Source organism: Salmo trutta, chromosome 5, assembly GCF_901001165.1.
Source record: "Salmo trutta chromosome 5, fSalTru1.1, whole genome shotgun sequence".
Classification (NCBI taxonomy): domain Eukaryota; kingdom Metazoa; phylum Chordata; class Actinopteri; order Salmoniformes; family Salmonidae; genus Salmo; species Salmo trutta.
The window spans coordinates 56,293,244-56,309,158 of record NC_042961.1 but is presented as its reverse complement, the minus strand read 5'-3'; the positions used below and the strand labels follow the sequence as shown (position 1 = coordinate 56,309,158).

Genomic DNA, 15,915 nt, shown 5'->3' with positions numbered 1-15,915 from the left:
CCCCCCACCCCCCACCCCTCTCTTCTCTCTCTCTCCTCTCTCCCCCCCCCCCCCCCCCCCCCCCCCCCCCCCCCCCCCCCCCCCCCCCCCCCCCCCCCCCCCCCCCCCCCCCCCCCCCCCCCCCCGCCTCCCCCCCCCCCCCCCCCCCCCCCCCCCCCCCCCCCCCCCCCCCTTTCTCTCTTTCCCTTTCCAGTTTGACTATATCATACACCTGTACTGATCAATCCCATGTATTTCCACAGCCTGTCTGACTGGTTGTGACTTCGACACCACTGATGATCTGTGCAGCTGGGAGGCACGTAAACCATCAAATCCTGACTTGTTTGGTTGGGAGCAGTGGAATGGTCAAACTGACACAGAAGGATCTGGTCCTGACGATGACTTCTCCAAACCAGGCTGTAGGTCTTCGTTTGAACACTGTGCTGCTGTCTAAATCATCTTTTATTTACTGGGAGAAAATACATTGTGACACCCAACAGCTCATATTAACGGTCACTCATGTACTTTCTCATATTGTCTTGTTTTCATGTGGTCTCTTCTCTCCGTAGTGGGCCAATATCTGCTGATGGACTCGTTGTCTCGTGTCCCTGGAGAGAAAGTAGAGCTGTGGAGCCCATCCACCACCACCTCCTCTGGCTGTCTGGACCTCACCTTCCATTATTACATGTACGGCACTGCCACCACCATGAAGCTCAATGTCTATGCAGTGACCAGCGGTAAGATAACTGATGTCTTGCAGCTCCACATACCTATAAGATAGATGTGTCCTGTGGTAAGATAACCAATATCTTGCAGCTTCACTTACCTTTGATTACCCACTCTCTGCCTCTACTCTCTCTATATCTCTCTCTCGCTCTCCCCCTCCAGGAGGAAGCCTTGGTTCCCCCATCTTCTCCTTGACAGGGAACCAGGGCCAGGGTTGGAAGCCTGCAGAGATACGCTACCTTGGCTCAGATAACATGCAGGTAAACAGGCTGAAAATTGATGTGTTACAAATTTGATATAAACAAAAAAATTGCCTTGTGCTCTCATATTCAACCCTTCTTTATCGAAGCACAAATGTGTATTTATCTGGTAAACCATACCTGTTTTCCTTTTGTTTGAATGTTGATTTGATGGAGGGGGTTTGTGTTTCAGTTTGTGATTGTTGGCTTCTACGGTGAGACCCCTGAGACAGACATCGCTATAGACGCTGTATGCATCACAGCCTGCACAGGTAATGAATAATCTATGATCTGAGATTATCAATATCTTGTGTGAATATAGACAATCATGTCTTCTGATCTTTGAAAACTGCTAGCCTCTGGAGTTAATTTGGTCTTCTGAAAGTATTATTTTGTGTCTCAAATGTTTTCATTGGTTATTTCAGCTCCTCCACCAACTACACCAAAACCTCCAACACCGGGACCAACTACATCAGCACCAGGAACAACTACTCCCAAACCCTCAACCCCCAAGCCTTCTACACCAAAACCACCAACCACAAAACCACCAGGTGAGATTAACAGCCAATCACCTGTACCATTCTCACGGTCAGAATCAGAAACCGTCACAAATGAGCTCTGTTGTTAACCTTTGACTCCATTCCACCCCACCCCATACACCCCTTTACCACCCCGTCCTCTCCCTCTCTCCCCCAACAGTGACGTGCCCTCCCAATGCTGAGTACATAGAGTGTGGCCCAGCCTGCATCCCCAGCTGTAAGGAACCCTCCACCAACTGCACTGGCTCCTGTATCAGTGCGTGTTTCTGTAAGCCAGGCTTTGTGTTCAAAGGCAGACGCTGTGTCCCCATAGAAACATGTGGCTGTCTGGAGGGAGGTGACTACTATGAGGTACGAGACCATCTGGGATTGTTAGTCTGTGGTTAAGAATGTACTTTGTGATAGAATATGACACAATAGAATGTGATATACAATATTGTGTATGATATACCATACGGCATACCATACGATATATGATACACGATATACGATGTGATACACAACATGATACGATATCATACGATACGGTACTTTTACTGTCCAGAATGTCCACTCATTTGGATATTGATAGTGCTCCTCTCAGCACATCACAAATATACTTTAAAAATGACCAACAATGTAAGGAACACACATATACATTCACAGAATGCACAAATAAACTTGACAAAAAAGTGAATTGGAAAACAACACGTTAATAATTCCTCTCTCCCCGTCTCTGTCCTTTTAGCCAGGAGAGATCATCTTTGGTGACGGCTGCTCCAAGCTTTGTCGTTGTGCTGGAAACTACATCCTGGACTGTGTGGACAACTCCTGCTCTCCCACGGAGGAGTGTCGCAACGGAGCCTGCTATCCTAAAGGTACTGTTAGCTGAGTTATAATACGTTGTATTAGCAAAGTTATCATAACTTGTATTAGCTGAGTTATCAAACTTGTAATAGTTCAGTTATCATAACTTGTAATAGCTCAGTTATCACAACTTGTAATAGCTCAGTTATCACAACTTGTAATAGCTCAGTTATCATAACTTGTAATAGCTCAGTTATATGAACTTGAATTAGCTGAGTTTTTATTTTACCTTTATTTAACTAGGCAAGTCAGTTAAAACGTCTTCAGGATTGGTTGGTCCCCACCAAGCAAACGTAGGCTAAAGCGATAAACATGAGGTTGTAAGTAGCAAGAACATTTCCCAGGACATAGACATATCTGACATGGGCAGAAAGCTTAAATTCTTGTTAATCTAACTGCACTGTCCAATTTACAGTGTCTATTACAGTGGAAGAACACCATGCTATTGTTTGAGGAGAGTGCACAGTTTTGAACATGATTAGTTATTAAATAAGAATATAGGCACATTTGGGCAGTCTTGATACAAAATTTTGAACAGAAATACAATGGTTCATTGGATCAGTCTGAAACGTTGCACATACACTGCTGCCGTCTACTGGCCAAAATCTAAATTGCAGCTGGGCTGGATTAATACATTATGGCCTTTCTCTTGCATTTCAAACATGATGGTACAAAAAATACAAAAAAACGGTTATTTTTTTCTTTGTATTATCTTTTACCTGATGTAATGTGTTATCTTGTCCTGCATTCCTTTCACATTTCCACAAACTACAAAGTATTTCCTTTCAAATGGTACCAAGAATATGCATATCCTTGCTTTAGTGCCTGAGCTACAGGCAGTTAGATTTGGGTATGTCATTTTAGGTGAAAATTGAAAAAAAGGGGTCAATACTTAAGAGGTTTTTAAGAACACATTTTTATTTACAATGACGGCGGGTTAACTGCCTTGTTCAGGGAAAGAACAACAGACTTTTACCCTGTCAGCTCGGGGATTCAATCTAGCAACCTTTCGGTTACTGGCCCAACGATCTAACCACTAGGCTACCTGCAGCCCCAGTTATCATAACTTGTCTTAGCTCAGTTATCATAACTTGTATTAGCTAAGTTATCAGATCTTGTCTTAGCTCAGTTATCATAACTTGTCTTAGCTCAGTTATCATAACTTGTATTAGCTAATTTATCAGATCTTGTATTAGCTCAGTTATCATAACTTGTATTAGCTCCCTTATCTTTACTTGTATTGGCTCAGTTATCATGAATTGTGTTTGCTAAGTTATCACCACTTATATTAGCTGAGATATCTTAACTTCTCTTTCATCAGATAGCATAAGTTGTATTAGCTCAGTTATTGTATTAGCTCAGCTATCATAACTTGTATTAGCTCAGTTATCATCACTTATATAAAGATGAAAGGCTTTTCAAATCAATTATACTGGTAAGGAGTTCCATTGTGAAACCCATGGGAACATCCAACCTACAGTAAAGTGGATCGTTCCTAGAGTTTGATCCCTAGCTATGCAAACAGACAGCCTTGTTTACAGTATACATGTATGATGTGCAGATTGGAAAACACTATTTACATTTTGTCAGGCATCATTTGGTGAAAACAATAACCCAACTATGTGAACACTGAGTCCGTATTATTTCCATCAGCCAATTACTAATCTCACTCCCAACTTTATAATCACTATTCCCCCCAGACACCTCTACCTGTATCGCATCTGGTGACCCTCACTACACCACCTTCGACAAGAAGAAGTACAACTTCATGGGGAACTGCAGCTACCTGATGTCAGAGCCCTGTAACCACACGTCAGTGCCTCACTACGAGGTGCATGCTGACAATGAGAACCGCTTCAACAAACCAACCATCTCCTACCTGAAGGCTGTGCATGTGTACGTGCGTGGGGTGAAGATCTCCATCTTGAAGGGAGGCACCGTGCAGGTGAGAGAGAGAGGGATTGATGGAGGGATAGGGTTGGGGGTAGAGAGAAGAAGAGATGAGGAAGACATTTGAAAATGTTTAAAAACATAAGAATGGAAAGAAATACTGATAAAATGCAGAGCCCTGCATGTACGCATTCAATATAAAGTAACGTACACAGTCAAGAGCAGTTTGTCATTGTATTCAATAAATCTTTATTGTCACCGAAGGGAATTTCCTGAGCAGCATTAAATGCATAAGATACATACAAAACACAGAACAGCTTATAAAGAGGAAGCTAAAAAACATGAGAAAAGAAATGCCCCTCACTAACACATGTCTGTGTCCTCTTCTCCTCCTAGTTGAATGGTATCAATGTGAACATCCCACTGACCCCAGCTACAGGCGTGTCTGTTTTGAAGTCTGGTAAACACTACACTGTAGCCATGGACTTTGGTGTGACCGTACGATATGACGGAAACCACTACATGGACATCAAGGTCATCAAGGAGTGAGTCAAAACTGCTTCATACACACACTGAAGAGAACACACACGCACGCACACACGCACGCACGCACTCACTCACACACACACACACACACACACACACACACAAACATACAAACACACAAAAACATAGAGATAGAGAGACCAAAAATGGGGTCTATGCAGCTTGGTTTCTGTCCTACAGTTTTGGTGACCCCGACATGATATACCATTAAAATAACCATTTAAACACAACATAAAAATAAAAACCAAATAGAAACTTCTCACATTGTAATATTTTTATTTTATAATGTTGTCATTAAAATTCTAGAAAAAATGCTTGACTCATCGGTCTGTTTGCTCCTCTGTATTTAGCTATAAGGACAAGCTGTGTGGACTGTGTGGAGACTACAACGGAAACTCCAACGATGACTTCAGGAAACCCGACGGTTCTCTGACCACCAACCCCAATGACTTTGGACACAGCTGGGTCACAGATCCCAAGTGAGTCATGCCACCAGTTATACACACACACGCACGCACGCATGCACGCACGCACACACACACTTACACACACACACACACACACACACACACACACACACACACACACACACACACACACACACACACACACACACACACACACACACACACACACACACACAGACACATACACACACACAAAGGCACACAAACACACAAACACACACACATGACTGATACACTCTGTCTCTGACTCCAGTTGTAACAAGAAGCCCAACACCACCATCCCAGGCTGTACTGATGATGAACTGGACAGGTATGAGAGCTCTGGCTACTGCGGCATGCTACTGGACAAGAACGGACCATTCGCTGTCTGTCACCCCAAGGTCAACCCCAATGTGAGTAACTACCGTAATGTGCGGGATATAGTGTCTTACCCAATGTGAGTAATTACTGTAATGTACAGAATATAGGGTCATATCATATTTTGTCTTTAAGATTGTTGTGTCTTTGGCATCATTAAAACTGAATACATTTTTTATCAAATAACTCTCTGTAATTATTATTACGTGATGAAACTGATTAATTGTGTAACTGTAATTAACTAGGAGGTCGGGGCACCAAGGAAAATATTCAGATTACAAAGTTATAATTCTCCTAATATAACTTTCAGATATTATAATATCTTATCTTTGAGTCTTCTGATTAATGATGTATTCGTTTACCTCGTCAGTCTCATTCCAAACGTTGTAAATTGTTGGTTATCTGCACGACCCCAGTCTTCACTATGAGTCATCCATACATCAATTGTCTTAAAATCATTTATTTACTAAGGAATTCACAGAAATGCATAACAAACAGTAGATATCGTTACAAGAAATGATAGAGGAATGTGCCCTAGTGGGCTTAACCGGCATGGCGGCTTGTTAGACAAAAGGTTGATAAAAGTTGATAATTATAACAATTGAAATGCTAATTCTTTGCACATGATACGCTCACTCATTCAGGAACAATTGCAATCAATATATATATTCACGCTCAGTGTGTCGTCGGGATCTTTGTTGAAAAGTTTGTTCTGTTGGAGAGTTTGTTCTCGCGTTCTTTCTCTCTCTCTCTCTCTCTCTCTCTCTCTCTCTCTCTCTCTCTCTCGGTTTGAATGGATATTTCAAAGTGACATTCATTAATGTCGTTATAGGACAGATGTTTCGTCTGTCTTCGCATTCAATGATACCGAATTCCTAGCTGCAGACTAGTAATTAATATCAAAGACTTGTTATTATTCTGTCGGTATCGATAGTCTAAGAGTTTAACCACGTGGTATGGTTAAAGTTCAGTAAGAGGAATGCATGGTCAAACCTTCAGCCAACTCGTAATGGAGTGGAGGCTCGGTCTGGTGATAGAAACCCTGAGTGGGGGTTATATTCGGAATAACAGAAAAAGGCTGTCTCATGATGCCAGGTCCCGTCAGTTCATGGGGGCATGCCGATGACTTGGTGAAACTTTAAACAGAAATACAATTCTCTCACGTTAATATCTTACAAGCATCCCAACATATTCCCAATTGCTTTATCCTTATTCATTCATTTTTATACAACCATTAGATGTAAGTCTCACAACTGAGGCTATTATATAAACAGCGCCATGGTAACATGGCCGTATTGTCTCTCATGAGCGTCACAAAATTGTACCTAATGGACCAGTTCGTAGCTGGATTCTTCACCGATCTTTCATACCTTCTCCAAAACATAAATGTCGTTCGGTTCTCCAATTCTGTGAAGTGGAAGAACCCCTTGGTTCTTTCCATGAAACCCACTCTGTCTCCATACCGTGGCCATGAGGCAGGACATTCTCTTAGGAATTTACGACCGCTCTCACAGAGCCTGGGTGTGGGAGACAGAGGTAGGGGGATGGTGCATAGAAAACCCAAATAGGGCAACGTCATGACAAGATTAAACAAAACTTTGTTTAATGTGTGAAATCTTAACCCCAAGAAGACATTTTGTTAATGTATACACATATTTAGTGCAGAAATGTTTAAATACGTTTCATTTAATTCAAATCAAACAACTTTGTCACTTAAGTAACCAAACCTTCAAGCTTTGTGTGCAAGTCGAAGACAAGCGTATGTTTATGTTTGTCTATTTCAGAGTTTCTTCAAGGACTGTCTGTTTGACCTGTGCGAGCTGGATGGTGCTCAACCCATCCTGTGTGAGTCCATCGAGTCGTACGTCAACGACTGTCAGGACCGAGGAGTCACCATCGGAACCTGGAGGAACAGCACCTTCTGCCGTGAGTACAGATCAATGTTGGGGTCAATTCCATTTCAATTCCAGTCATTTCACAAAGTAAACCAAATTCTCATTCCAAATGTCCCTCACTGAAAAGCATTAAAGAGAATTGGAATTGGTATTTCAAAGTACTTCCTGAATTGACTGGAATTGAAATGGAATGGACCCCAACCCTGGTACAGATACATGTTATACGTAATAATAACAAGGAAGAGACGGATATTGATGATGAAGATGGAAATTGTAGTGATTCATATAATACTAATTATTCATTCACTCACCAAAGACCCTGCTGTTATTAGCACATCAAAGACCAAACAATACACTCTAACAGTACTGTTCCATATAATCAGCAAAGTCATTATTAAGAGACAGTCATGTTTTAAAGTAGACTTATCTCCTAAAGTCTCCTCTTCCCTCCTCCTCTCCAGCTCTGACATGCCCCCCCAACAGTCAGTACGTGCCCTGTGCCGCCCCTTGCCAGCCCACCTGTGCCTCCAGACCCTCCACAGGGTGTGATGCTCCCTGTTCAGAGGGCTGTGTGTGTGACCCTGGTTACGTCCTCAGCGCCGGGGACTGTGTCAAAGAGAACTCCTGTGGCTGCAAAGACACTAACGGACAGTACTACGAGGTGAGTGTGTTGTGTGTGTCGGGTGATGGACTTTGTGTGTGTGACGTGTATGTAACCAACCAGCAACCATCCACTGATTAACTATTGTCTCTCCATCCATCTCTCCTCCTTCCCTCCCTCCCTCCAGCCTGGTGAGGAGTGGTACGTGGAGGACTGTAAGCTGAAATGTTATTGTAACGCTCCCTTCGTCACCTGCAATCCCTCTGATTGCCCTCCAATGCACGAGTGTAAGGTCCAGGGTGGAGAGCTGGACTGCTACCCTACAAGTAAGTTCACTGACATAAACAGTCCGTACAAACACCCACACACACTCATAATGGTGTTTTGACGTCTGACGTCTTGGATGGTAGGGTAGGTGACCAGGCTGTGACCACATGAGTTGACCAGACAGCACAAACAGATCTGAGACTTGGTTATAATATCTTTCTCTCTTATGTCTCATGCTGTCTCCCTCTGTCCCTCAGCCCCAACTACAGTCAAACCAACTACTCCCATACCAACGACACCTAAACCAACTACTCCCAAACCTACTACCACAAAACCACCAGGTGAAATTAACAGACAGTCATCTGTTCTCATTCTTACGATCAGAATCAGAAACCGCATTCTGTATTTGCACAAATCAGTTAATTGGTAACCCAATAATTCCTGATACTAACCCCTTGTCTCCCTTCCACCACACCCTCTTACCGTCTCTTCTATGCCTCCCCCCATCCTCCTCTCCCTCTCTCCCCCAACAGTGACGTGCCCTCCCAATGCTGAGTACATAGAGTGTGGCCCAGCCTGCATCCCCAGCTGTAAGGAACCCTCCACCAACTGCACTGGCTCCTGTATCAGTGCGTGTTTCTGTAAGCCAGGCTTTGTGTTCAAAGGCAGACGCTGTGTCCCCATAGAAACATGTGGCTGTCTGGAGGGAGGTGACTACTATGAGGTACGAGACCATCTGGGATTGTTAGTCTGTGGTTAAGAATGTACTTTGTGATAGAATATGACACAATAGAATGTGATATACAATATTGTGTATGATATACCATACGGCATACCAAACGATATATGATACACGATATACGATGTGATACACAACATGATACGATATCATACGATACGGTACTTTTACAGTCCAGAATGTCCACTCATTTGGATATTGATAGTGCTCCTCTCAGCACATCACAAATATACTTTAAAAATGACCAACAACGTAAGGAACACACATATACATTCACAGAATGCACAAATAAACTTTACAAAAAAGTGAATTGGAAAACAACATGTTAATTATTCCTCTCTCCCCGTCTCTGTCCTTTTAGCCAGGAGAGATCATCTTTGGTGACGGCTGCTCCAAACTTTGTCGTTGTGCTGGAAACTACATCCTGGACTGTGTGGACAACTCCTGCTCTCCCACGGAGGAGTGTCGCAACGGAGCCTGCTATCCTAAAGGTACTGTTAGCTGAGTTATAATACGTTGTATTAGCAAAGTTATCATAACTTGTATAAGCTGAGTTATCAAACTTGTATTAGCTCAGTTATCATAACTTGTAATAGCTCAGTTATCACAACTTGTAATAGCTCAGTTATCACAACTTGTAATAGCTCAGTTATCATAACTTGTAATAGCTAAGTTATAAGAACTTGTAATAGCTCAGTTATCACAACTTGTAATAGCTCAGTTATCATAACTTGTAATAGCTAAGTTATAAGAACTTGAATTAGCTGAGTTTTTATTTTACCTTTATTTAACTAGGCAAGTCAGTTAAAACTTCTTCAGGATTGGTGGTTCCCCACCAAGCAAACGTAGGCTAATGCGATAAACATGAGGTTGTAAGTAGCAAGAACATTTCCCAGGACATAGACATATCTGACATTGACAGAAAGCTTAAATTCTTGTTAATCTAACTGCACTGTCCAATTTACAGTGTCTATTACAGTGAAAGAATACCATGCTATTGTTTGAGGAGAGTGAACAGTTTTGAACATGAAAAGTTATTAAATAAGAAAATAGGCACATTTTGGCAGTCTTGATACAAAATTTTGAACAGAAATACAATGGTTCATTGGATCAGTCTGAAACGTTGCACATACACTGCTGCCATCTACTGGCCAAAATCTAAATCGCAGCTGGGCTGGAATAATACATTATGGCCTTTCTCTTGCATTTCAAACATGATGGTACAAAAAAATACAAAAAAACGGTTGGTTTTTTCATTGTATTATCTTTTACCTGATCTAATGTGTTATCTTGTCCTACATTCCTTTTACATTTCCACAAACTACAAAGTATTTCCTTTGAAATGGTACCAAGAATATGCATATCCTTGCTTTAGTGCCTGAGCTAAAGGCAGTTAGATTTGGGTATGTCATTTTAGGCGAAAATTGAAAAAAAGGGGTCAATACTTAAGAGGTTTTTAAGAACAAATTTTTATTTACAATGACGGCGGGTTAACTGCCTTGTTCAGGGAAAGAACAACAGACTTTTACCTTGTCAGCTCGGGGATTCAATCTAGCAACCTTTCGGTTACTGGCCCAACGATCTAACCACTAGGCTACCTGCAGCCCCAGTTATCATAACTTGTCTTAGCTCAGTTATCATAACTTGTATTAGCTAATTTATCAGATCTTGTATTAGCTCAGTTATCATGAATTGTGTTTGCTAAGTTATCACCGCTTATATTAGCTGAGATATCTTAACTTCTCTTTCATCAGATAGCATAAGTTGTATTAGCTCAGTTATTGTATTAGCTAAGTTGTCATAACTTGTATTAGCTGAGTTATTATAACTTGTATTAGCTCAGCTATCATAACTTGTAGTAGCTGAGTAATCATGACATATAAAGATGAAAGGCTTTTCAAATCAATTATATTGGTAAGGAGTTCCATCGTGAAACCCATGGGAACATCCAACCTACAGTAAAGTGGATCGTTCCTAGAGTTTGATCCCTAGCTATGCAAACAGACAGCCTTGTTTACAGTATACATGTATTATGTGCAGATTGGAAAACACTATTTACATTTTGTCAGGCATCATTTGGTGAAAAGAATAACCCAACTATGTGAACACTGAGTCCATATTATTTCCATCAGCCAATTACTAATCTCACTCCCAACTTTATAATCACTATTCCCCCCAGACACCTCTACCTGTATCGCATCTGGTGACCCTCACTACACCACCTTCGACAAGAAGAAGTACAACTTCATGGGGAACTGCAGCTACCTGATGTCAGAGCCCTGTAACCACACGTCAGTGCCTCACTACGAGGTGCATGCTGACAACGAGAACCGCTTCAACAAACCAACCATCTCCTACCTGAAGGCTGTGCATGTGTACGTGCGTGGGGTGAAGATCTCCATCTTGAAGGGAGGCACCGTGCAGGTGAGAGAGAGAGGGATTGATGGAGGGATGGGGTTGGGGGTAGAGAGAAGAAGAGATGAGGAAGACATTTGAAAATGTTTAAAAACGTAACAATGGAAAGAAATACTGATAAAATGCAGAGCCCTGCATGTACACATTCAATATAAAGTAACGTACACAGTCAAGAACAGTTTGTCATTGTATTCAATAAATCTTTATTGTCACCGAAGGGAATTTCCTGAGCAGCATTAAATGCATAAGATACATACAAAACACAGAACAGCTTATAAAGAGGAAGCTAAAAAACATGAGAAAAGAAATGCCCCTCACTAACACATGTCTGTGTCCTCTTCTCCTCCTAGTTGAATGGTATCAATGTGAACATCCCACTGACCCCAGCTACAGGCGTGTCTGTTTTGAAGTCTGGTAAACACTACACTGTAGCCATGGACTTTGGTGTCACCGTACGATATGACGGAAACCACTACATGGACATCAAGGTCATCAAGGAGTGAGTCAAAACTGCTTCATACACACACTGAAGAGAACACACACACACACACGCACACACGCACACACACACACACACACACACGCACGCACGCACGCACGCACAGAGAGAGAGAGAGAGAGAGAGAGAGAGAGAGAGAGAGAGAGAGAGAGAGAGAGAGAGAGAGAGAGAGAGAGAGAGAGACCAAAAATGGGGTCTATGCAGCTTGGTTTCTCTACTACAGTTTTGGTGACCCCGACATGATATACCATTAAAATAACCATATAAACACAACATAAAAATAAAAACCAAATAGAAACTTCTCACATTGTAATATTTCTATTTTATAATGTTGTTATTAAAATTCTATAAAAAATGCTTGACTCATCGGTCTGTTTGCTCCTCTGTATTTAGCTATAAGGACAAGCTGTGTGGACTGTGTGGAGACTACAACGGAAACTCCAACGATGACTTCAGGAAACCCGACGGTTCTCTGACCACCAACCCCAATGACTTTGGACACAGCTGGGTCACAGATCCCAAGTGAGTCATGCCACCAGTTACACACACACACACACACACACACACACACACACACACACACACACACACACACACACACACACACACACACAATCACACACACAGGCACACACACAGGCACACACACACACATGACTGATTCACCCTGTCTCTGACTCCAGTTGTAACAAGAAGCCCAACACCACCATCCCAGGCTGTACTGATGATGAACTGGACAGGTATGAGAGCTCTGGCTACTGCGGCATGCTACTGGACAAGAACGGACCATTCGCTGTCTGTCACCCCAAGGTCAACCCCAATGTGAGTAACTACCGTAATGTGCGGGATATAGTGTCCTACCCAATGTGAGTAATTACTGTAATGTACAGAATATAGGGTCATATCATATTTTGTCTTTAAGATTGTCGTGTCTTTGGCATCATTAAAACTGAAGACATTTTTATCAAATAACTATCTGTAATTATTATTACGCGATTAAACTGATTAATCGTGTAACTGTAATTAACTAGGAGGTCGGGGCACCAAGGAAAATATTCAGATTACAAAGTTATAATTTTCCTAATATAACTTTCAGATATTATAATATCTGATCTATGAGTCTTCAGATTAATGATGTATTCGTTTACCTCATCAGTCTCATTCCAAACGTTCTAAATTGTTGGTTATCTGCACGACCCCAGTCTTCACTATGAGTCATCCATACATCAATTGTCTTAAAATCATTTATTTACTAAGTAATTCACAGAAATGCATAACAAACAGTAGATATCTTTACAAAGAAATGATAGAGGAATGTGCCCTAGTGGGCTTAACCGGCATGGTGGCTTGTTAGACAAAAGGTTGATAAAAGTTGATAATTATAACAATTGAAATGCTAATTCTTTGCACATGAACGCTCACTCATTCAGGAACAATTGCAATCAATATACATATTCACGCTCAGTGTGTCGTCGGGATCTTTGTTCAAAAGTTCGTTCTGTTGGAGAGTTTGTTCTCACGTTCTTTCTCTCTCTCTCTCTCTCTCTCTCTCTCCCTTGGTTAGAATGGATATTTCAAAGTGACATTCATTAATGTCGTTATAGGACAGATGTTTCGTTGGTCTTCGCATTCAATGATACCGAATTCCTAGCTGCAGACTAGTAATTAATATCAAAGACTTGTTATTATTCTGTCGGTATCGATAGTCTAAGAGTTTAACCACGTGGTATGGTTAAAGTTCAGTAAGAGGAATGCCTGGTCAAACCTTCAGCCAACTCGTAATGGAGTGGAGGCTCGGTCTGGTGATAGAACCCCTGGGTGGGGGTTATATTCGGAATAACAGAAAAAGGCTGTCTCATGATGCCAGGTCCCGTCTGTTCATGGGGGCGTGCCGATGACTTGGTGAAACTTTAAACAGAAATACAATTCTCTCACATTAACCTCTCTGGGCTAGGTGGCACCAAATCGTCCCACCTACGTATCAGCCAGTTGAATCCTGTGGCGCGATTTTCAAATACCTTAGAAATGCTATTACTTACATTCAAACATATTACTTTTTTACAGCTATTTAAAGACAAGACTCTCGTTAATCTAACCACACTGTCCAATTTCAAAAAGGCTTTACAACGAAAGCAAAACATTAGATTATGTCAGCAGAGTACCCAGCCAGAAATAATCAGACACCCATTTTTCAAGCTAGCATATAATGTCACAAAAACCCAGAAGACAGCTAAATGCAGCACTAACCTTTGATGATCTTCATCAGATGACACACCTAGGACTTTATGTTATACAATACATGCATGTTTTGTTCAATCAAGTTCATATTTATATCAAAAACCAGCTTTTTACATTAGCATGTGACGTTCAGAACTAGCATACCCCCCGCAAACTTCCGGGGAATTTACTAACAATTTACTAAATTACTCACGATAAACGTTCACAAAAAGCATATCAATTATTTTAAGAATTATAGATACAGAACTCCTCTATGCACTCGATATGTCCCATTTTAAAATAGCTTTTTGGTGAAAGCACATTTTGCAATATTCTAAGTACATAGCCCAGCCATCACGGGCTAGCTATTTAGACACCCAGCAAGTTTAGCCTTCACCAAAATCAGATTTACTATAACAAAAATGTTATTACCATTCCTGTTCTTCGTCAGAATGCACTCCCAGGACTTCTACTTCAATAACAAATGTTGGTTTAGTCCCAAATAATCCATCGTTATATCCAAACAGCGGCGTTTTGTTCGTGCGTTCACGACACTATCCAAAATGGTAAATAAGGGTCACTAGCATGGCGCATTTCGTGACAAAAAAATTCTAAATATTCCATTACCGTACTTCGAAGCATGTCAACCGCTGTTTAAAATACATTTTTATGCAATTTATCTCGTAAAAAAGCGATAATATTCCAACCAGGAATATGCGTTTAGCTAAATAGAGGAAAAAAAAGAAAGACGGGGGCGGCCAGTGCACGCGCCTATTGCCCATTGTCTACTGATCGGCCACTTGACAAAGGCGATCATGTGTTTCAGCCTGGAGCTGCAATGATGACATTCAGCATTTTCCCGGGCTCTGAGAGCCTATGGGAGCCGTGGGAAGTGTCACGTTACCGCATAGATCCTTTGTTTTGGAAAGAGATGTCAAAGAAAGCCAATAAATGGTCAGACAGGCCACTTCCTGTAAAGGAATCTCTCAGGTTTTTGCCTGCCATATGAGTTCTGTTATACTCACAGACACCATTCAAACAGTTTTAGAAACTTTAGGGTGTTTTCTATCCATATCTAATACGTATATGCATATTCTAGTTACTGGGTAGGAGTAGTAACCAGATTAAATCGGGTACGTTTTTTATCCGGCCGTGTAAATACTGCCCCCTAGCCCTAACAGGTTAATATCTTACAAGCATCCCAACATATTCCCAATTGCTTTATCCTTATTCATTCATTTTTATACAACCATTAGATGTAAGTCTCACAACTGAGGCTATCATGTAAACAGCGCCATGGTAATATGGCCGTATTGTCTCTCATGAGCTTCACAAAATTGTACCTAACGGACCAGTTCGTAGCTGGATTCTTCACCGATCTTTCATACCTTCTCCAAAACATAAATGTCGTTCGGTTCTCCAATTCTGTGAAGTGGAAGAACCCCTTGGTTCTTTCTATGAAACCCACTCTGTCTCCATACCGTGGCCATGAGGCAGGACATTCTCTTAGGAATTTACGACTGCTCTCACAGAGCCTGGGTTTGGGAGACAGAGGTAGGGGGATGGTGCATAGAAAACCCAAAGAGGGCAAAGTCATGACAAGATTAAACAAAACTTTGTTTAATGTGTGAAATCTCACCCCCAAGAAGACATTTTGTTAATGTATAGACATATTTAGTGCAGAAATGTTTAA

General features: G+C 41.6%; 1 protein-coding gene across 1 annotated transcript in view; it reads left to right on the top strand.

The window, feature by feature from the left end:
- The window catches only part of LOC115194587 (IgGFc-binding protein), a gene marked incomplete in the record, with an annotated part of 100,674 nt that overhangs the window by 4,942 nt on the left and 79,817 nt on the right, over positions 1-15,915 (top strand). Inside the window, 21 exon segments of the mRNA XM_029754407.1 lie at positions 243-398; positions 549-716; positions 868-965; positions 1,138-1,216; positions 1,370-1,495; positions 1,644-1,834; positions 2,211-2,340; positions 4,030-4,274; positions 4,616-4,764; positions 5,116-5,244; positions 5,486-5,624; positions 7,374-7,515; positions 7,946-8,145; positions 8,273-8,411; positions 8,610-8,693; positions 8,886-9,076; positions 9,453-9,582; positions 11,271-11,515; positions 11,857-12,005; positions 12,399-12,527; positions 12,689-12,827. Coding sequence (XP_029610267.1) covers positions 243-398; positions 549-716; positions 868-965; positions 1,138-1,216; positions 1,370-1,495; positions 1,644-1,834; positions 2,211-2,340; positions 4,030-4,274; positions 4,616-4,764; positions 5,116-5,244; positions 5,486-5,624; positions 7,374-7,515; positions 7,946-8,145; positions 8,273-8,411; positions 8,610-8,693; positions 8,886-9,076; positions 9,453-9,582; positions 11,271-11,515; positions 11,857-12,005; positions 12,399-12,527; positions 12,689-12,827 — 3,158 coding nt within the window.